Source organism: Orcinus orca, chromosome 9, assembly GCF_937001465.1.
Source record: "Orcinus orca chromosome 9, mOrcOrc1.1, whole genome shotgun sequence".
NCBI classification, from domain to species: Eukaryota; Metazoa; Chordata; class Mammalia; order Artiodactyla; family Delphinidae; genus Orcinus; species Orcinus orca.
The window spans coordinates 88,033,150-88,055,300 of NC_064567.1; the positions used below are offsets into that span (position 1 = coordinate 88,033,150).

The window sequence follows — 22,151 nt, forward strand, 5'->3', positions numbered from 1 at the left end:
GCTGCTAAACTCACAGGAAAAATTAACTCAATGGATAAGCCTTCTTCTTTTTTTTTTTTTTAAGGTACGCCAGCCCCTCCCGTTGCGGAGCACAGGCTCCGGACGCGCAGGCTCAGTGGCCATGGCTCACGGGCCCAGCCTCTCCGCGGCATGCGGGATCCTCCCGGACTGGGGCACGAACCCGTGTCCCCTGCATCGGCAGGCGGACTCTCAACCACTGCGCCACCAAGGAAGCCCAGAACATTTATTTTTTGACTCACTATTAAAATATTCTATAGACTGAAGCAATCTTAGAGAAAAAAACCCTTTCCCTCCAAATCTTCTCATTCTCTGTTCATGTACATGGATGCATTAACAAAACAGTAATCAATTGATATTTTGGACTATTCTTTTTCAACTAATATTATTCCACTTACATGTTTCTAATTCCCATATATTGGTAATTTTAAATGGTTAGGTAATATTTAATCACTGACATCATGCTTTAGATTACTTAGCTATTCTCTTAGCTATTCTCTACTTACTGTCTGGCTTTCTTTCTTTCTTTCTTTCTTTTTTTTTTTTACAATTTAGTTAAAAAGTGATTTGAGATGATTTCTTTGAGGTGTAGTTCCCAAAGTGAAAAAGGTTGCAATAGTTTATAGCTTTTGCAACACATTTCTTTCCAGATCGTGGGACAGAAAGACCAAACCAATCTATTGTGCTAATGTTGAATGTGAGTACCACTCACCTACTGAAGTGAAAACAGAAAATCACTGTCAGGACATTCACGCAGAATTAAATGTCCACTACATCAGTAACAACCTAGGTGACTGACGTTGGATCAGCAACCTCTGGTCTCACCCCTTCTGTCCTTTGGCCAATAGTAATAATAACTTATTAAGACTTTCCCATGCGCCAAGAACTCTACTAAATACTTGAATTACCTTAGTAATTACCTAGTATTTAGTTCTTACAATACCCTAAGAGAGGTACAATTATTATATCTGTTCTACGGATGAAGAAACTGAGGTTAGAGATACAAGTTGACCAAGTTCATGGAGCTAGGAAACATTAGATTTGTGGATGTCTTCAGAGCCTGTGGCTTTAACTCTGAGCTCTACCACCTTGAAATCCTGGACGATGCTACAGCATACAGGGAGAGCCTGGAAGGCTGCTGGACACCTCCCCTCCCCATTGAGTACGGGCATTTCAGCAGGGCACCTGACTCCCCTAGGGAGAGGGGGAAAAACACCTAATGTGGCAGCTTTTAAGGTACCAGTCAGCCATAGCCTGAGACCTCAACCCCAAAGAAAGGAAAATCCAAATCCTTTTACTTTTTTGCATTTCCATCACAGGAAATCCAGAGCATGGCCTCAGCCACTGGCTGTTCTAAGACCACTTGCTTCACTGTGTACAGCCTAACCATCCATGAGGGACTCAAGGGTGCAATCCCAGAGACCAGCTGAGCAGGGGGCTTGCAGACGCCATGTGGGGAGCCCTGGTGTCTCCACAATCCTCTCCCCTTACTACTCTCCAGTGGGAAAAGTCCACCAGGTTCTCAGGGCATTGCATCTCAGTAAAAATTCGGAACCCTCCCCTTCCCCCATGCTTATTCACTGAGATATTTTTATACTCACAGCATCAGTGTCCTGCATTTAAAACCTCAGCACAGATGCCTCACGAATGGCTGAGCCGGCCGCCAACACCCCGTGTGGTTCCCTGTACCAGTTTTAGAAAGAACGCATTGGGAATTTTCCAATATGGTGTTTAAGGGATCAATCCCCGCCCCGCCCCTGCCCCCAACAGAGTGTGCGCACCACAGTCACTTGTGGCGCGACACGCTTGTGTAAACTCACTTGGGCTTAGGCCAGCTCCTGGCTTGCTCATTTGACAGTGCTGAGTCTCTTTCAGCCCTCACCTCTTAGAGCAGGTGCTTGGCAAATCATTAGCCGGGTTCTATTTTATCAATGGATTCTATCTGCTTTAGTAGCTGTGGTCAGGATGCTTTCCATAAAGGACAACCCTGAACTCCAAGGGACCTTCCAAAAGTAAACTGGAGGCGGAGGGTGAGGGGCAGAGCACACACCTTGGCCCGGGGAATCATGCAGGAACCACGCTAGCTGTATCTTGCAACCACTTGGTGAGGGGGTGAGGCAGGTATCCCCCCATTTTACAGCTGTGGAAACTGAGGCAGGTTGCATTTCGGAAACCTGTCCAGGGTCTGTTAAGGCTCGGAAGTGGAGACAGCAGGGGTAGCATCTGAGCTGTGGTCTCATTTGCCACAGTTGTAGCTGGGCACTAAATATAGTGCCGTGGTGGTTAGAGGGGGGATATTGAATCAGCTTTCCTCAGCAGGGAAGGAAATGAAGACACAGGAAAGTCAAGTGACTAAGGCAGGCAGTGAGTGGCAGGCAGAGGCGTGCCAAGCAGCTCCTGTGCCAGGAGTGCCTGTGAGCTGCCCAGGAGCGCACTCCCTCCTCGGGCTGCGGTGCCTCTTTAAAAGCTGTCAGGGGGCTTCCCTGGTGGTGCAGTGGTTAAGAATCTGCCTGCCAATGCAGGGGACACGGGTTCGAGCCCTGGTCCGGGAAGATCCCACATGCCGTGGAGCAACGAAGCCCGTGTGCCGTAACTATTGAGCCTGCACTCTAGAGCCTGTGAACCACAACTACTGAAGCCTGCGCACCTAGAGAAAGCCCGTGTGCAGCAATGAAGACCCGATGCAGCCATAAATAAATAAATTAATTAATTTTTTTAAAAAAAGCTGTCAGGGGAGGTGTTCCTTCAAGCACGGGTGCCTGTCACCAGTTAACTTATACTAGTTCTTCTTTACCCCTCTTCACCGTCTACCCAGATGGGCAACACACACCACCTGGGGTCCTTTGACAAAAGCCACTGTGGGCAGGTGCCTACACTGCTCACGCCAGCTCAGCTCTCAAATCCCCCTAGGCTCTGGGTTGGTTTCTCGGCCATCTGGTCACTCTCTGCCCATTCATTCAGTTAGGAAGAGAAGCAGCATTCCTCGGTGCCTACTACGTGTCAGGCACTGAGCAAGCTACTTTTACACCTACCAGCTCATGCAATCTACCCAACAACCCCCCAAAGTGGATACTGTTAGCCTCCTCGTTGTAGATGGGGAAATTAAAGCTTAGCAAGATTATGAAACAAGGCCAAGGTCACGGTGACCTCGGCAGTTAGAAGGTGAGTCCAGGCCTGCCTGGCCCCAGAGCCAATGCCCTTTCCACCATGCCACCCTCTGGGATACTGTCTTTCCTCTACACGTAAGCAATACAACTTGTCTGAAGATTCTAACAAAGCGTCTCCCATTTTCAGAGCTGGCCCAGGATACAGCTCTGAAGTTAGATAACTTGGGATGCTTTTTACATCTCCCTCTCCGAAGCATTCCCCCACCCCACCTGTGCTCTTCTATTGGTTATTTATACTAAGGTATACATTTCTGGCATCAACCACTGCTGGGTAGGATTTGGGGAGTCCCAGGGACTTTCCAGGGCCCTGATGTATTTCCATCAGCCCCCAAGGATGCCCTCACTAGACATTTAACCTAGCTGAAGAAGAAAACCCCCCCAGCAATATAGACCAGTGGGGAAACAAACACATGTACACACTGCTGGGGGTACTTCCAAGGGATGACAGTTCTCTGGAGAGCAACCTCGTGTTGATGACAACGGTTAAAAAGCATTCACAGGGCTTCCCTGGTGGCTCAGTGGATGGGGGTCCGCCTGCCGATGCAGGGGTCACGGGTTTGTGCTCCGGTCCAGGAGGATCCCACGTGCCGCGGAGCAGCTGGGCCCGTGAGCCGTGGCCGCTGGGCCTGCGCATCCGGAGCCTGTGCTCCGCAGCGGGAGAGGCCGCAGCAGTGAGAGGCCCGCATACCGCAAAAAAAAAAAAAAAGCATTCACAGGGCTTCCCTGGTGGCACAGTGGTTAAGAATCCGCCTGCCAATGCAGGGGACACGGGTTCGAGCCCTGGTCCGGGAAGATCCCACATGCTGCGGAGCAACTAAGCCCCTGTGCCACAACTACTGAGCCTGCGCTCTACAGCCCGTGAGCCACAGCTACTGAAGTCTGCGCACCTAGAGCTTGTGCTCCACAACAAGAGAAGCCACCACAGTGGGAAGCCCTCGCACCGCAACGAAGAGTAGCCCCTGCTCGCCACAACTAGAGAAAGCCTGCGCACAGCAACGAAGACCCAACGCAGCCAAAAAATAAATAAATAAGTAAATAAATAAAAGAAATCTATTTTAAAAAAAAAAAGCATTTGATCTGGTAACCTGGTAATTTTAGTCTGGAAAATAGACCTCAAGGAAATATCCCCCCCCAAGAAAAGTTCAAAGATATTCTCAGCAGCATTGCTTACAATAGTAAAAAATACCATAACCAACCTGGTCTATGATAAAACAACTGAAAATGACAGGTATGAGGGTTATCTCAATCTAAGGAAATGTGTATGTGAGACAATACTACCCACATTCACAAGAAAATTAAAAATATCACCAGTATATGCAAACACTAATCATTACTTTATAAAAATGTAAAACATTTAACATATAGATATGAATATATAACACAGATAGAAAAGGAAAAAAGGGAAGGATATAGGATGCCTCTATTTTTGTTAAAGTTGTTTTTTAAATCCATACAAGAAAAAAGAAAAACAAACAACAACAACAACAGAAACACTAACACATCCTTAACCAGAGAGGCCAAAGGGGAGAAAACAGGTGCAGATACAAAAGGAGGAAGGAGAGAAAAGCATGCGTTTAAGTCACACCTCATTCATTCATTCACTCATTTTTTAAAGCATCTCTTTGCCACATACCATGCGCCAAGCACCGAAATATAATGGTGGTGATAAGACAGACACTGCCATGGCCCGAGGGTTCCGTCAGGGAGAGGACACACTCTCCAGGTCCTGGCTGGCCACCACTTGGTCACCCTGAGAGTAGAGAACAGGGTCCCCTCTGAAGGTGGGCTGCCACCTGGAGGACCTGAGGCCAGTGAACAGCCTGCCTGCCCCATGGGACAGAGCTGCCATCCTCGTCTTTTATTGCCCCAGCTATTCCCGTGTGTCTGGAGCCAATACGGTAGTGGAGGGGTTGACAAGGAGTCCCACCTGCATGGTATTAACTTCTCCGTCAGAGTGACCTCGGCCCCAACCACCAACATACCCACTGTGCAAGTCACATGAGTGTAAAACCAGAACCACCACAGCTAAGATGAAAACTGGTGGCTTCCAGCTTTACGATAAGCTGTTGGATTCTACCTTAAGATGTCACAGCTGACATCATCCCCGCTCCAGGGGCACTGAAGGGACAGGAGTGGCAGGCAGCCGGAAGCTGGGCAAAGCTGGGGTATCTTTGGTGGGAAGATACAAGAACAGGGATTCCCAATGTCTAAAATACCTGAACAGCTGGGCCGAATCTTCCCAAGACTGTCTTGAGGCCACATCAGTGGCCTTTACCCAGGTGCCTTGGGCTAAGCACATGAAAAGCCCTGGGCCCTGTCACAGGCATGCGTGGTCCACGCCTCAGGGAAGGGCCGGAGGATCCTGAGGCATGATGTCGGGAAGGAGCCCAGGCCACTATCCACCTGAGACCTCCTGGGGCCGCCCAGGGCTCCTCTTCTTGGGACAGCAGGGCCAGGGCTCCCAAATCTGTATTTTTTAAAAGATCCCGAGGTAATTCTCTTGCTCTACACAAGCTTCGGGAGTCACTGGAAATGTGGACCAAACACTGCTGTCTTTGGAATCAGAAAGATCTGGGCTCAAATCCCAGCTCTGTCACTCATTAGCTCTGTGACTTGGGCAAATAACTTAACCCCCTGAGCTCCAGTTTCCTTACCTATACAGTGGGAACAATAATGCCCACATCATAGGGTTACGAGTGGGCAGGTGCCCCTATATTACATTGAGGCCCCCCATCTTAGCACAGGTCCCGTGCTGTAATCACTAGTTTACTGGTCTAGGTGTCCTGTCGCTGGACGCACGGAGAGCAGATGTCTTGTGCCTTCTCTCGTCCCTGGCATTCAGCCCAGGGTCTGGCCTTGGTAGGCACTCACTACATTCACTGTTGAAGAAATGAGAATGTGAGGATCGATAACACATGGAAGGTGGCTGCCCCAGTGCCAACTCACGGTAGGCACTTCACACAAGTTCCCCTAACACATACACATGTAGACTAAAAAAAATACAAGCAGTAGCTTTCCTAAGGGGGCAGGTCCCTACCTTCTCCCTGCCCCTGAATTAAAACTATCCATTTACAAGAATCCTACAGGAGCACAACTGTTTAAGAAACATCGGCTGAGTAAGGAGAGGCCAGGGCTGCTTGATTCCTGTCTGTACCGACCTCCAGTTTCAGGAGTGCAGGCCACAGTCTCTAGAGGTGCACAGTCCCAGCTCACTGCGAAGCTCGCGGCGTCACCCAGAAGAGGCTTTTGTGGTCCGACGGCAGTCACTAATAACGGAAGCATTTCTGTTCTCCTTGGAGTGGCAGTTGGCAGTGGCAAACAGGAAGCTGTCTTGAAGTAGGGTGTGGTTCTGTCCTCTCAGTGTACATGTACGGAGACACCACTTGTTTTTCCCCCTCCAGTCCCCTTCTCTTTCCCTCTGCTCCCTTTTTTTTAGGAGCAGGTCTGAATTATTTCGGGGAAAACACAGCTTTTTACAAAATTGAAGACCAACCATCACCACCATACAAACGAAAACCAAGGGTAGGAAGGAGTCTAAAATACAGCAAGGGTCTATTTCGCTACCATCAGCTACTTGCTGGGGACACCGAGTTAGCCCCCGGCTGTGCGCGAGTGGGCGTGAGCCCTCCCTCGGTCTCCCCGCGGGTACACAGGAAACCAACCCCGCTAGAAACCAGGCCAGGTGCGCTGCCAATCGTGCTCGGGCGCTGCCAGTCCGCCAGCTGGCCGGCCACCAGCATGGACTCACGGACCACTGTGTGCACACACCGGACCGAGGACCATCCGCGAAGAGTAAAGAAGGAAAAACCACAGGTTGCCAGTTTCCAGAAATTTTTGAAGTTTGAGTGAAAGAGACCCGAAACATTGCTTAGCACCGCTTGCATATAAAAATGACCAAGAAAAATCAGTAGCGAGTAGATAAATGCATCAAGTGTGTTTGGAGCTGCACATAAGTGCAGAGAAGTGGAGGGGATGAGCTGGTCAGGTTCAGTGCAGCCACTTCCCGGGGCTAGGAGAGGTGTGCTAGAAAATTTTCCACTCCACTCCTCCCCAGGCCCCCAGGCTGGCGCCTCCAGAAGGCCTGTCCAAAATAGACGGGTCCCCAACCCAGCCTCCTACTCCTGACCTCTTTCCCAGGCAGCAACTCTCCCCGCTCCGCCTCAGCCCTGTCTCAGCGCCAGCCCACAGCCCAAGGGCACCGCCTAAGCTCCACCTCCGACTTGCTGAATGGATCGTGGGCTGACAGCACGCTCTGCTTGCCGTGACCTGGGCCCAGCCCCACGCCATCCTGTGTGGCAAGCGTGCCCTGTGCTCACACTTACACATCCCAGGGAGACAGCCTCGCTGTTTGGATAAGGGGGCTGAGCCAGTGACACGCTGGGCAGCGCAACTCGTGGGAGCCGTTTCCTGGCTCCTGGCTAAGGGTCCTGGCCAGTCAGAACGCACCGCTTCCCCTTTAAGAGAGCACGCCCAGATGCGATTAGGGAAAGGCAGAAAGAAAAGCCCGGAAAGACCAGGGTCGTATCCCGAATTTGGCAGATGAACTTGGGCGCGGGCGCGCCCGCGCGCGCACACACACGGATCTGAGCAGCCACTGTATGGGAAGGGTCAGGGCCTTCCTGCAGTCCGACTGCACGATGGCCCCTGCAGGCTTCCCCGGGGACCAGGCTGAGGCCAGGGGCCCACGCAGCCTGCAGGGGCCTCAAGCCTTTCTGCTTCCTTTTCCCTCAGGGCCTGTGTGCCCTGATGGGCAGAGTCCACTGCAATACCCAGCACTATGCTTTGGAGAGAGTAGAGACGTCATTATAAAGATTGAAAATTACTTTTGTGGGACATTTTAAGTATGAATTCAAGCGGAGAGTTTTCATTCATTCCTTATATTTAGAAAGTTTATTCCCTGATCTTGGCAAGGGATAGTAGATTTGTGGGGAGGGGGGGATGTCTAAAAAAGACAATGGGTCCCAAAAGGCCACACGCTGTATGATTCCATCGGTACAAAATAGCCAGCATAGGTAAATCCACAGAGACAGAAAGCAGACTGCCAGGGGTTAGGGAAGCAGGGAGTGGGGAGTGACTGCTTCAGGGGTACAGGGTCTCCTTTGGGGGTGATGAAAGCATTTTGGAACCACGCAGAGGTGACGGTTGCACAACATTGTGAACAGACTGAGTGCTAAATTACAATTCAACTGAGCATGCCCCCTGCACTCAACACCACCAGAGGGGTGGGCAAAACACCTAGGCCACCCCTCCGGCCTGACCCCTGGACACACCCCTACACCCTCACCCCATATAAGAAACAAGCTTACGCCCCCCCCTCAGCGAGCGGGCAAGCAAGGGAACCTGTTGCTTGATCTCGTCCCCCCGCTGCTGAAAAACAAATTACAATTCAATGCTTTAAGATGATTAATTTTGTTATGTGAATTTCACCTCCATTAAAAAAACCCCAGCAGTTTAGTGTGTTTTAGGTATTTTTATTTTCTTTTATCTTCTACTAGGATCTCTCCTATGTTTCATCCAACATTTCTTTGTAAAACCTGCCTGTTACCTGATAAATCTTAAGTTAACCCTGGCGGAAGAGTATACGCCTTTTAATAAGGAAAAATAAAAACAAACCCCTAAGAGATAAAAGCTTTCCAAGACTCAGAAGTGAGCCTCTACTGGAGAATTTCAGACTATGGGAGGATGGCATCATCTCAGACCATGGCACGTAAACTGGGCAGTGCTAACTTGGCCTTTGTAAGGCTGTCTCAGGTTGGGACCATCTCCAGCAGCTTGATCATATAACCAAAGCCAGAGACAGGGAGTCTCCCATGGGAGAATTATTCAAGGAGAAAATGATTTTGGGTCTCTGACTTTGGGCTTCCTTTTCCCCTGTCGCAGAGAGAGTTTCTTCCCAGAATATAGCAGAATCAGTTTCCGGCTGGGAAAGAGCTATGCCGCTTGTCGAAGCAGGACTAGTTTCTACGATTCCATTTCTTTGGAATGGAGCCAGCGGGTATGAGGGTGTGTGACTCGACCACCCACCCAACCCAGCCCTACGGAGAGGGCTAGAGACAGGGTAAGGCTGTGCGCTGTATCCTCCAGACTCTAGGCAAGAGGGTCAAGGGCTCATGGGCACACTTCCCCTGCTCAGGGGACTGTCAAGAGGAGGCCTGCTGAATGTTGCAATACTCAGAGGAAGCACAGATGAAAGGGCAGGCCCTGTGGCCCAGGAGCCTGCGTGTTTCCAGAGACAGCTGTGAGCAACTTTCTTAGTATCTGTTTGCTGAGAGTTCCAGGATGACCTGGGGGATAGAGATGTGAACAGCTTCCATGGGCCAGCTCTCCCAGAGCCCTCTGGTCCTGGTGAAGTACCTTCCCTTACCTCTTTCACTGTTCTCTCCTCATCTCAGGTGCCTGGTAATAAGTAGGTGGACTAGGTTTTCAGCAAACAGATGGCTTAAGAAAGTAAGATGGGGACTTCCCTGGAGGTCCAGTGGTTAAGACTCCGCACTTCCACTGCAGTGGGGGCGGGTTTGATCCCTGGTTGGGGAACTAAGATCCCGCCTGCCGCATGGGGTGACCAAAAGAAAAGAAAAAAGAAAAGAAGATGCAATATTTATACTGCTCTGGCATCTGAGAAGCCGCAAGTTTAGAACCTTAATGCTAAACACAAAAACAGGCAGGCTCAACCCAATTAAAAAATGGGCAAAGGACTTGAACAGACATTTTTTCAAAGAAGATAATCGCATGAAATGATGATCAACATCATTAGTCATCAGGGAAATGCAAGTCAAAACCACACGATACCACTTCACACGTACTAGGATGGCTACGTATATAAAAAACAACAACCAAGAAAGCCCCCAAATGGAAAATAACAAGGGTTGCTGAGGATGTGGAGAGACTGGAACCTTTGGACACATTCCGTGGGAACGTAAAATGGTGCAGCCTCTACGGAAAACAGTATGGTGGTTCCTCAAAAAATTAAACGTGGAATCATCATATGATCTTGCAATTCTTCTCCTAGGGTACACACCCAGGAGAAATGAAACAAATCCCTGAATGTGAATGTTCACAGCAGCACTATTAGCTATAGCCAAAAGGCAGAAACGACCCAAGTATCCATCAGTGGATGAATAAATAAATCGTGGTATATACATAACACTGGACAATTATTCAGCCATGAAAAGGAGTGGAGTACTGATACATGTTACAACATGGATGAATCTAGAAAACATTATGCAAATGAAAGAAACCAGGCACAAAATGTCACATATTATATGAATTCTATTTCTATGAAATATCCAGAATAGGTAAATCTACAGAGACAGAAAGCAGACTGGTGGTTGCCGGGGACCGAGGGGAGGGAGAGGGGGAAATAACTGCTTAACGGGTATGAGGTTTTATTTTGGAGTGATGAAACTTCTGGAACTAGACAGAAGTGGTGGTTGCACAACACTGTAAATGTACTCAGTGCCACCCAATTGTTCACTGTAAGATGGTTGATTTTATGTTGTATGCGTTTCATCTCAAAAACAAAAAAACCCAAAACTCTGCAGAAAGTGAGGGCCAAGACAATCCACAAGCAGAACAATCAGTTTCAGAATAACTGAGACTTACCTTCAGAAGCCTTCTTGGAATCACTTAAAGGAAATAATCTTTAAGTTAAGGTAACTAAGGCGACCAGTAGGAGAGAGCAGATAGGCACTCACTCCAAGTCGGAAGTCCCTAAACGTGGCCGATTCAGGTCCACAAAGAAGTGTTAATTTGTCTTGAACAGCCAGCTGCTCCCACCACCCCACACACGGGCGCACGAAGGCTGCCCTAGCCACTTACAGATGGGATTCGGAGGCACAGCTCCCCTCTGCCAGCCCCCTCATTCCTGATACAGCCATCATTTCCACCAAAGGGGCTCAGGTCTTAGACCATAAAGTTGGGACAGAGTCACAGACTCCCAAAGAGCAAGAAGAAACCCCACAGGTAATCACTCTCTGCTACCCGCTGCTGGCCCCTTCCAGGGCTGTTAGCCTCTTCGGAGGAGCCGTAGCCAAGGGGCCACCCAGCCTGGCTTCTCCACTGCAGGCCCCGAGCTCTCCAAGTTCACAGCAGGCCAGAAAGCACCACCACTGGACAATCTCCCCTACGTGAGCTGCTCTGTGATGCCCACACGTCCATCCCATTTCTGCCCTGTGGGGGTCACCTTGAACCAGTCGAGTTTCCCTTCCATGGGACACCTTGCCAAATGTTTGTTCCCCGAAACCTCTTTCTCTGGGATAAATACTCCCAGACATCTTTTAAAATCATTCCTCACTAAAGGTCATTTTCGCTCTTCTTCTGATCTCTGACTGTGCTTTCTAAACTGTGCCACTCAGAAGGGAGAACATCACAGGTGAAGTCTGGGCAGCTCCCAGCTGTCTGTTCTGGGTATCATTCTCCTGTTAAGGCCACTAGACATCCAAGCTAGATTTCTTATTTCTTTTTTTTAAAAAAAATTATTTATGTATTTTATTTTATTTTGGGCTGCGTTGGGTCTTCGTTGCTGCGAGCGGGCTTTCTCTAGTCGCAGCGAGCGGGGGCTACTCTTTGTTGCGGTGCGCGGGCTTCTCATTGTGGTGGCTTCTCTTGTTGCGGAGCACAGGCTCTAGGCACGTGGGCTCAGAACTTGTGACTCGCAGGCTCTAGCGTGCGGGCTCAGTAGTTGTGGCACATGGGCTTAGTTGCTCCACGGCATGTGGGATCTTCCCAGATCACGGATCGAACCCGTGTCCCCTGCATTAGCAGGCAGATTCTTAACCACTGCGCCACCAGGGAAGCCCTAGATTTCTTATTTCTGAGGGCTGCATCACCCCTGAGTCTTATTTCACATGCTTTACTGCCAAGCTGCTTATCCACAGGTGTCCTTTACAAATGCCATCTGGTCGGAGTCAGTCCACTGCTCTGGCCTGGGGAGATCTTTCAGGACTCTGACTCATTAATATAACTCTTCTCCCTCCTAAATCTACTGCTTGAAAAATTGGATAATCCTGCCACTAATGCTATTCTTCTTCCAAATCCTCCTTCATAATGTGGAAGGGGACAGGGCCAAGCGGGCAACTCGATCTATCCCCCAGGGCGACAGCGACCTGTGAACAGTACTCCAGAGGTGTGACTCTACCGAGCCACCTGCCATTCAGGGCAGATATGTCACTTGGCCCACACTTCATCTTCACTGGTACGGATCCCATGGATGACTAACAAATGCGGCTGACAACAGCCCTCCTGCTACCAGTGGTTGAAGGACTAAAAGTAAAGCTCTTAGCAGTGCCTCGCACACGGTAGGCAATCAAACGTGCCTTTATAACTGACAAGAAATACAATAATAGAAGAAAACCGGTTTTCCAACTCCCAAACCACCCTCCTTACTGGCAACCAAGTATAGACATTAGGCAGCTGAAATCGATACAAAAAGAACCGGTGCCCAAGGGCTGGTGTCTGAATCCCCACACCCTCCTTCCAGAATCTCCATGCTCTGAGGTTAATAATACCACCCTTCCAAGGCTATAGGAAGGAGTCACTGAGATCAGGCATGTAAAAGAGGTTTAAAAGTTGAGTCAGGCTATGCACACATAAAAGAAAAGTATTATGATTATTACTGTTATATATCTCTCCAAGATACCACTTCCACTAGCAGAAACCTGCGTGTCCAGCCAAGGAAAAACCTACAGATGCACTCAGGCTGTCCGAAGGCAGGTCTTCCAGCTCAGAGCAGCTGAACTCCTGCAAAGCAACTTCCCTTTCCCAAGGATGGCAGGATTGAGAGGGTCTGACCAATTCAAATGCAAAAGCCCAAGGGCGAGGATGACTGGGAAACTTTTCAGTATTCACTGCCATCCTCTCCAACACAAAGGCCTGTGGGTTCCCTTCATGGCTCTTCATTCACTCTGGCCACGAGGTTATCTATACGGTGGGATGGGGGCACCCGTAGTCACTGCTAGCTGAGAGGCACACAATCCGACACACACCTCCAAGCTGAGGCCTTCAAAAGGTGAGTCTCCAATCCCAACCCAGCCTGACAGACAGGAGGAGGAAAAGGGGAGTGCAACAGGGGCCCCATCCGTAGGGGCAGATTGGAATCAAATCAGAACAAAGAGTTGCTTAACCTCTGCGTTGCAGCTGGTTCATCCAGCTTGGATGGGGCACTGAGAAGGTGAAGGTCTGATGGATAATGTGCGAGCCGGAGCGTGGCTCCCCAGCTCCACCGCGCAGGCTGAGCCCCCATCCCTTCTTTACACCGGGACCAAAGGGCTCGACCTGTCCCCACCAGCTCAGCGGGGCTACCGTGAGAAAGCACAGAGCACGCTCTAAACTGTGCAAGACCGAAAACAAGCCTCAACGTTATTCTCTGCAAGGTCAGAGGAGACCAAAAAATGCCACAAAATACAAAACAAACCACCTCACTTTATATAGATGAGAGAAACATGGAAGAGAAAAAGAAATCCACTCATGGCAGCCCTGGGCAGTGAGAATTATGTCACGCCTCGGCCTAGGTCACATTTACTACCTTGGAAATTTCCATTTCGACTGTCCATTGTCATTTCATGTGTAAGTTGGTGACGCTGGAGGGGTGGGTAGTGGTGAAGTTTGGACCTGTCAGGGAGGGACCCACATGCCTGGATCAGGGGAGACTCCCTACTCAGAAGGCCTTTCACAAGGCCCAGATGATGGGCCTTTTCGATTTGTTTGGTTTAAAATATTTAAGCCGAGGCACAATGATGTGTCTCATTTAGGACGTTCTTCCTGGACCATTAGACGGGGATTCCACACTCCTCACGCTGATGAACATGCTACTTAGCCATGCAAATTCCGGGAGCGCAGACACGGAGATGGGAGGTGCTCAAGGTATGCTCTCAAGGGCACATTTAATTACACAGCCATTCGGTGGGCAAAGCAGACCAATTTTTAGCCAACTGTTCTGGTAAATATTATGGGAAGCCCTTTCATAGAGTGCTAATGCTGGCTTAGTGATTTCGATCGTGCCCGGCTTTAGTTCTCATGCAAACACGCACGCGATCCCCAAAGATGCTACCGCCAGAGCCGGGAAAATCAAACAGATTTTAGCCAATATTAGCCAATATGCTATCTTGCCGTTGAATATTATTATTTCCTTTTAGTACTATAAACCCTTCAGTATCACTGTCATTTACATGAGGACAAACTGGAAAACCCACTCACTTTCCAGCGACCGGCCTTCCTCTGCCCCTCCCCCAGGCTCTCGGCAAGTCCCGCCGCCCGGCTTCTGGGCCGGCTGCACTGCTCCCCAGGGTTGGACAAAACCACCACCACGAACCCATTTCGGACGTTTGAAACAATACCCAATCACTGCATCCATTCTCCCACAGCGTCCCAGAGGAAATGGCATCATTACTTTCATTTTACTCCGTTTGTGACCAACCAAAAGCAAACAACACGTCCTGAGACAATTATCAGGGTATCTGATGTCGGCAGCTGGAGAGTACGCTCGGGAATGTTATCAAATGACCTCGCGGAGAAATTAATTTTCAAGAGCTAAAATAACCTTCTGCTGCACATGCCCGGCCGTTTCTCTAAATGCAGAAACGGATTTCACTTTCAGCAGTTAGAAAACTCTCAGGCATGCCCGTTTTTTCAAAAAAGTCTATAAATAACCCAGGATCAGCAAAATTTATGCAAAACATCCTGCTAGAAGAAATGTAAACTAAAACCACTTACAGAGAGACTCGGGCTGCCAACTTAATCTGATTCTACGACGACTGTAAACACGTTGCACTTTTGGAACCTGAAGCGATCCATATTAGCACGGATGCCATCACAGAAAAGAAAAAGAAAAAAAAGGAAGCAACCGCCCCCTTCCCACACTAAACAACAACAAAAGCCCGGCCCCCAAACAGAGCACCGTGATTCGGGGTTCGGGGTTCGGGGTTCTGCACGGTCCAGGACCCGACGGATGACCAGCTGCAGTCAGTACCAGCTTGCACACGCCAACTGTTTTGACTACAGGCACTTGTTAAACACAGAGTTTCAGGTCCTACCAGTTGGACACCAGAAGTTCATAGAACTGACCCAGTGCCAAGAACAACAAGCCCAGAAAGCGAAACGGCCGCCTCGTGCGCCGTAGTTTTTGTTAACTGTTTATGCAAGCCCCAGAGCAACTGGGTAACAATTAAGAAGACAACCAAACTTAAATAACAAAAGCAGATTACCACCTTGAAGGAAATGTAGATGTTGGCAGATAAAGGTCAGACTTCAACCGAGTTTACTGGTGGGGTGGGGGGTTTTCGGAGAGAACGGGGGGGGGAGGGGCAGGTGTCACATGACGAACTGCGGTTATTAGCAGACGGAACTGGGTGCTTCCTTGAAGCATCTTTTACTTAGATGTTGACTCAGATTTTGCAAATGTTGAGGCCTTGGTACACATCTGGGGTGGTTGCAGAAGCATTGTAACTTGGATGTTGGTAAATCCCATAGGAGAAAAAAAGGGGCGTGCCGAATGCAGTTTTGAGACACGGAAAGGGACTTCCAAGTTCCCTGCTCCGTGCAGCGAGGCCACTGAGCCACACAGGAAGCAAATGATTGAGGCACATAAGAAACAAATGGAGGGATAGCGTCCCTGGGCTTCTCTGACCTGGTCCTGAGAAAGGTTTCCCTTTCCTCTTTGAGGTTAGGGCTGCTGTGGCCAACCTTCCTCCCTCATCCAGACTGTAATCTGTGTTCTCTTACAGGTAACAGTGAATCGAGTATTTTCATTTGGCAAAATAAAATAAAAAGGAACACTTAAATCACGTATTTAACAAAGTTTTTCATTTCTTTCCCAGAATGCATTAAGCACTATCTCATTTTTGGACCAAGAGAATTGACCAGATGAAATTTTATAATTATCTGAGCATTTGAGAAGAGTGAATTCCAAGAGAATTGGGCTGCGAATGTAAGAGTGAGAAATCTTTAATTGCTAAATGGATTCAAATCTAACCTCTGCCCCACCCCCTTCTTCTTATCTATCTATCATCTATCTCTGATTTGAATAAAATGTTGCCCCTTCCCCACTCCAGAGGTTTAGGGGAAAGTAATGAGTAGGTAGAAACAGGTTGTTTATAAAAACCATCGTAACCACAGGCCAGGTTCACGTTTATTCTGGAGAGCAAATGTCGTTCCTCTGGTTCCGGGGGTCACCAGTGCAATGTGGTGGATATGAACCCACACAGTAGCTGCCCCCTTCCTCCTGAAGGGACCTACATTTTCTTACAAACTGTATGCAGACACGGTTTCACTGGGATCTGAAACAGAGCCGCCCTGGAGTGAAAGCCAGCAGTTGCCTGACGGATCAAGAGAGAAGAGCACAGGCAGCTTGCAGCCTCCCAGACAAAGGAAGGCGAAGGGGAGAAAGATGTTGGGGGAGGGGAAGAGAAGAAGGAGGGAATGGTCGGGTGGGACAAAGTAAGGCTCACACCAGCCCCCGCCCCTGGATTGACAACTGACTTTTTTTTTTTTTTTTTTTTTGCGGTACGCGGGCCTCTCACTGTTGTGGCCTCTCCTGTTGCGGAGCACAGGCTCCGGACGCGCAGGCTCAGCGGCCATGGCTCACGGGCCCAGCCGCTCCGCGGCATGTGGGATCTTCCCAGACCAGGGCACGAACCCGTGTCCCCTGCATCGGCAGGCGGACTCCTAACCACTGCGCCACCAGGGAAGCCCCGACAACTGACTTCTTAAAGCGACCCCAGAATTTTGTAAGCCAGGCCTCTCACTTAGAACTCCCTGGCTTACATGTCTCCTCCCTGCGCATTATATTATTTGATTCTCAGAAACATCCTAGGAGATGAGAGAGGGCAGCTATGATTATCCCTATTTAACAAAGGAGGAAAACGGAGGCTCAGAGAAGCCTTGGTCTCAGCCCCACGAACGGAGACTGTGCTGGTGTGGTGCTTTATTGTCTGCAAAGCATTTTAAAAGTAGTGGGCTTTATGATTCCCATTTTCACAGACAAGTAAACTGAGATTTCGGAGAGGCTACAAATCACATCCAAGGCCACACTGCAAATCATCAACAGCGTCAGGTCTCCTAACTCCTGACCCAGTCCCCCTTGCTTGCCTTTATCATGTTTCCAGAACACATAATGATAGAGCTGAAAAGGCCAGTAGTTTTAGTATAAAAGCACATCACCTCCCTTGATTTCCTCAAAACTCCGTCTTCATGGTTTTTCAGTTCACAGATTGCAACTCCCTGAACAAGGAGGTTTCCTCTCCACACTGTGGGGAGAGCTCCGGCCTTCTGCACTTCCGAGCTATTATTTCAATGCAAAGCAAACACCTCCACCCAGTTTGCACTCTGTCTTCCTTTGACTTGATTAGTTCACCCATGTGCTAATCCCTGGCTCCTCACCTAATCCCAGTCTAAGCAGCCACCAGAGCGGATGCCCCAGCAGGCCTGCCAAGCTGTATATTACATAGCCTACATCTCCAAGGTGTGCTGTCTCGCATGTGGGAGTAATCTGGCTACATCGTTTCTCCAACGTGTTTCAAAGTTATGCTTTTGCTGGGTTCTTTTGTTACAGAGGCTGATGAAAATAATGGACCAAATGAAGGCTGTCACTGTTATGTTCCTTGCCTGTGCCAAGTGGACACACTCCCAGCTTGATAGAGGGTGACATTAGTATTCTATGACACCCATGAGCGGGCTCATTGTAGGTCTGGGGCATTTCCTCTGAGGAGATATGGTAGCGAGTTTGCCGCGGGGGTTGTAGGAGTGAATGGGGACGTTTGTCAGGAACCCAAGCACTCAGGGCCATGACCAGAGATGCCAAATGTGGACTGCAGGACGGGAGACGTCAGGAGGTGATGATCAGAAAGTTCTAGAATGTTTTGCGGCCACTTTACGAACCTACCTCTCCCCCTTCTTTCTCCCTGAAAACACAGCACAACAAAACAGGACCAAAGGCCAGGGAAGCTGGATGCCAAGGTGGACTTCATGTTGAATGTCACTAAAGCAGCCTAGGTCGTGAAGACTCATCAAATCCACGTGCCTCTGTTGGCGGGAGAAGCTCTGTGATTAGATGCAGTGCACAGGTGGCACCTCCCACCGGTTTATTTGAAGTTGTTTTGGTAATCACAGGACATTTGCATCCATGCTGCCTGAAAAGAATATGGGGCCTGGGTAAATCAGAACAGTCTCAGCAGGAAAACGCGCTTGCTTACAAGACACAAAGTGAGGAGAATACTTCCATGTACCTTGTGACTCCTCTGAGCACAGAGACCTTTTTTTTTTTAAAGTAGGACAAGCACTGACATATTTAGGGAAGACAGGATAGGCTATTTAAAATCAGAACTCCTGAAAATCTGAGAGGCATGGCCTCCAAATCAGTAAAATTAGTGATAGTGGGCTAATAGAGGAATACGGAATATTAGCATTCATCTGTTGTTGTAGCTGGTACCGGTGTGCTTAACAAAGGTAGTTCTATCATAGGCCAGACAAACAGCACTCTGCTCATGGATATGGTGATTTGGGGAAGGCTGGTGAGTACAGTACGTCCAGCCCGGAGGACGACAGAGTGATGGAGACAAAGCTGGGATCCCCTGCCCACGCTCTGGGCATTTAGATGCCCCTCCAGGGAACGGCACTGCATCAGAGTACATATACAGAGAAGGAACCTGGGCAGGACCCAGTATGGTCTTAAAAACATGGCCTGGATATGTGGAGAGCTGGTCAAAAAAAGGATGGAGGCCTGAGATGTCAGGAGACAGAGAAGCAAGGTAAGCATGGCAATAGCTGTGGCTGCCATTGGCTCCAGACCCGGCTTTACCCCTTATGTTGCCCTGCAGACTTCCAGGTCAGGACCTGTGGCTCAGCTGGACACTCTTCGCTCTTGCCCTGTTACCTGGGTTCATAGGGACTGGACCAGGCTGCCTGATCGTACCTGGAATTGGCTTTCGGACTAATCCTTTGTAATGTGGACTCATGACCAAAGCCATGGGGACAGTTTTGCACATATGGGGCCACAGACCCTAGATTCTTCAGGAGAGAGCCAGTTTCAACCAGCCTTAGCTGGTATTGCACCACAGTTAGAAAAATGACTTTATATTGAAGGTCAGTAAATGTGGGTTGACTACAGTCTGAACCAGTGGACCTCACGTTTCCTTGAGGGCCCATTGTGAGTCTCACTTATCTTTGTAATCCAATGCCTAGCCAGAGCATGGAAGGCTTGCTATATGTTTTAAATACAGGTTTTGAATGAATGAAGTTCCACTTAATGTGAACCATCAAGAGAGATGCATACCTTATTAGGTACACCTGGAAGGTGAATATCTTTTTGTTAAGTATGTATAAAATTTGGTATTTTAATTCATTTTGTTTTCATTAATTGATTTCTTTAAAGTACAATGTTTTATCTTATTATTATTTTTTCAGGTTCCTTTTTTTCCCCCGCAGTCAAAGTTGGTATTTTTAAAAGCTGTACTGTGGTTCAAGTTAGGGAGAAGGTAGAAAGGCTTTCCACTTAAGATTAAAAATACTAAATCTTCAAAAAAAGTGTAGCCACTTTGTAACAGGAATCTTTCCAAAGATCTTCATTCTCTTGTACTTTGTCCTCTTAAATGGTATCCTTTGAACATTATTTCATCTTTTTTTTTTTTTTTTTGATAACTCAAGGTCACTGTTAAGGGCATTGGTTTCTATACTTTGCCGCAAAATGGTGATATCAGGGTCTACCGTAGCTTTCAAACTTTTTGACCTTGATCCACCTTAAGAAATGAATTTTACACAGCAGCAACCTAGTATGCACATATGGATGGGACAAAAATTCCAAAAGGTAGGATTTATCTTTACTAAGTGAAAACCACCCGAACGTTTTCTCTTCTTGTTTATTCCACGGTTTAAAATGTTGGTCAGGGATCTCTGAAGAGATGGCCCCACCATCACGAGCGGCACCTGTGGCGTACAAACACCGAGACGGTGCACAGGGCTTTTGTCCCTGCACAAAAAGGGCTTCAGCGTTCCCACTTTCGGCCTTTTACTTTTTCCTCTGCATCTGGCGCCACTGTTATTTTGTCAGGGCCTCTGCCTCCACAGTCCTAGTCCGCAGAGCTCTAATTTGCCAAACCTGGAAACCAGACCATCCAGCTTCCCAGTATTACATCTAAACTAAGTGTAAAATATTGCTCCATGAAAGCCTGCCGGGTGCCCCACGGATGCCTCGCGGGGCTGGGTGTTCTTATGTGCTCAGAGCTCCTGGCGGGGCCCCCAAGAGCTCTGTTCAGTGGCGGAGTTCCTGACACTGAGGTGTTACTGGATGCGCCATGTGTAAACGCCCCTGTGTGAATGTGAGTGTTTCTCCTTTGAAAGGAGTATTCTGATGACTGAGCCTCAGGCTGGAAGGGCTATTGAATGACAGAGGCTTCTGGCAGCAGTGTAGCTTCGTGAATGACCAGCTCTGGGTTCCAGTGTATCAGGAAGTATTCCCTAAAGTAACTGACCCTACTTCAGGCAGTTTGTAACAATGCAGTATTTCCATCTGGACTCTGAGCTGCCCTTTGCCCTGTAATTTACAGCTCCTCCTAGAGTATACTTCAGCTCTAAGGAGTCTTCTCACCTAAATGCAAACTAATATGTATATGAAACGTCTCCTGGTGGAATTTTGAAGTGGGGTATATGTATATGTGTGTGTGTGTGTGTGTGTGTGTGTGTGTGTGTGTGTGTGTGTAGGGGGTAGATATATTGATTTTTAAAAATTACAGCAAAGGGGGTAGATACTGTGCCCTTAAAGAAACTCAGATAACAAGCAATCAGGCACCGGTTAAATAAACTACTGGAATGCTGGGAAGCTATAAAAATGATGATGTAGATCTATATTTACTGAAATGTGTCCACAATAATTGTAGACGGAAAAAAAAAGTGGATTTCAAGGCAATGTCTATAATAGGATTCCACTTTTATTTTTTAAAATATAAAATATATGCATACAGATACACATGTACGACACATAGACAAACACACATAGAAAAAAGACTGGAAAGTTTTACACGGAAATACTTTTTTTTATTTCCTGAAATGTTGGCAGTTTTTACAATGCATTAGTTTTATAATAAGAAAAAAAAGCAATTTCACTTTGAAGAAGTAAAATTCTACATTATTATGCAAAACAGTACTTCTGTTTGGGGCATCCCACCCCATTCTCACCTCGTGACTGTTCCCATGGGAACACTGGCTACATCCATGCATCCATCCACAGGGCAGCACACACAAGCTGAGCTTTCACACTCGCCTCTCACTAGTTATGGCGTCTCCTCAAACTTTTGAAAGGTTCTACTCATATACAGAGGGGTAAGTTGAGTCTTTATTGGAAATCTTTCACATTAATGCATATGAAGGCAAAGGAAAGGCTTGTGGTTTTACTTTTAAGGGTCATGTTCTCTTCCCTGATGGAATTAAGGGGAAATGTAAATCCCCAAGCAGATGGCTCTGCTAGTTACCTCTCTGGCAGAAGCAGGCTACTGGTATCTCCATTCTCCAGGAAGACAAGGAAAGAGCTGACGCCCTCTGGATTCTGAAGCTAGTTTTCTTCCAAGCCAGAGTCAATTCAAGGCATAAACCGACGCTGGATTTAACAGGAACAATCCCTAACTTGTGTTCTCTCTACCAAGTGTATTCACATCCAAGGGATAACATTCACCTTCATAGTGTATTCACATCCAAGGGATATCGCCCCCAAAAATGACTAGGAAGGAGGGCAAGCAAGTGTGTTATTCTCAGTTGACAAATGAGGAAAATAAGATTTATCAAGGGGAGGCAGTTTGCCCAAGGCCACCCTATTAGAGACAGGTTTCAAACCCAGTTCTCCTGAGTTTGTTCTCCATGTTTGTTGCCATTGGATTCTCTTTATAAGCAGAGTAACGATATAGCTATTATCCTAACTGGACACTTTTGAAAGTAAAAAGCGGTGCATTTAAGCATGGACCCCAGAGCATCAGGTACAAATTGTGA

General features: G+C 48.1%; 1 protein-coding gene across 11 annotated transcripts in view; it reads right to left on the minus strand.

Annotated features, from left to right (window-relative positions):
* Nucleotides 1-22,151, minus strand: part of ATXN7L1 (ataxin 7 like 1) — a 301,084-nt gene that overhangs the window by 56,682 nt on the left and 222,251 nt on the right. Inside the window, exons 1-2 of one of the 11 annotated variants that reach the window (XM_033439169.2) lie at nucleotides 6,344-6,465; nucleotides 5,840-6,064 (exon numbers count right to left, since the gene is read on the minus strand). The exons of 5 other annotated variants lie outside the window; for them this stretch is intronic. Coding sequence is in view for 1 of the 6 variants with exons in the window: in XM_012535317.3 (XP_012390771.1) it covers nucleotides 6,344-6,467 (124 nt within the window). In the remaining 5 variants the exon portion in view is untranslated. Of the gene's footprint in view, nucleotides 1-1,619; nucleotides 1,750-5,839; nucleotides 6,065-6,343; nucleotides 8,515-14,894; nucleotides 15,323-15,388; nucleotides 15,467-22,151 lie in introns of those variants that run through there. 5 more of the 11 variants (XM_012535322.3, XM_012535320.3, XM_033439176.2 and 2 more) reach the window with 5 other exon arrangements.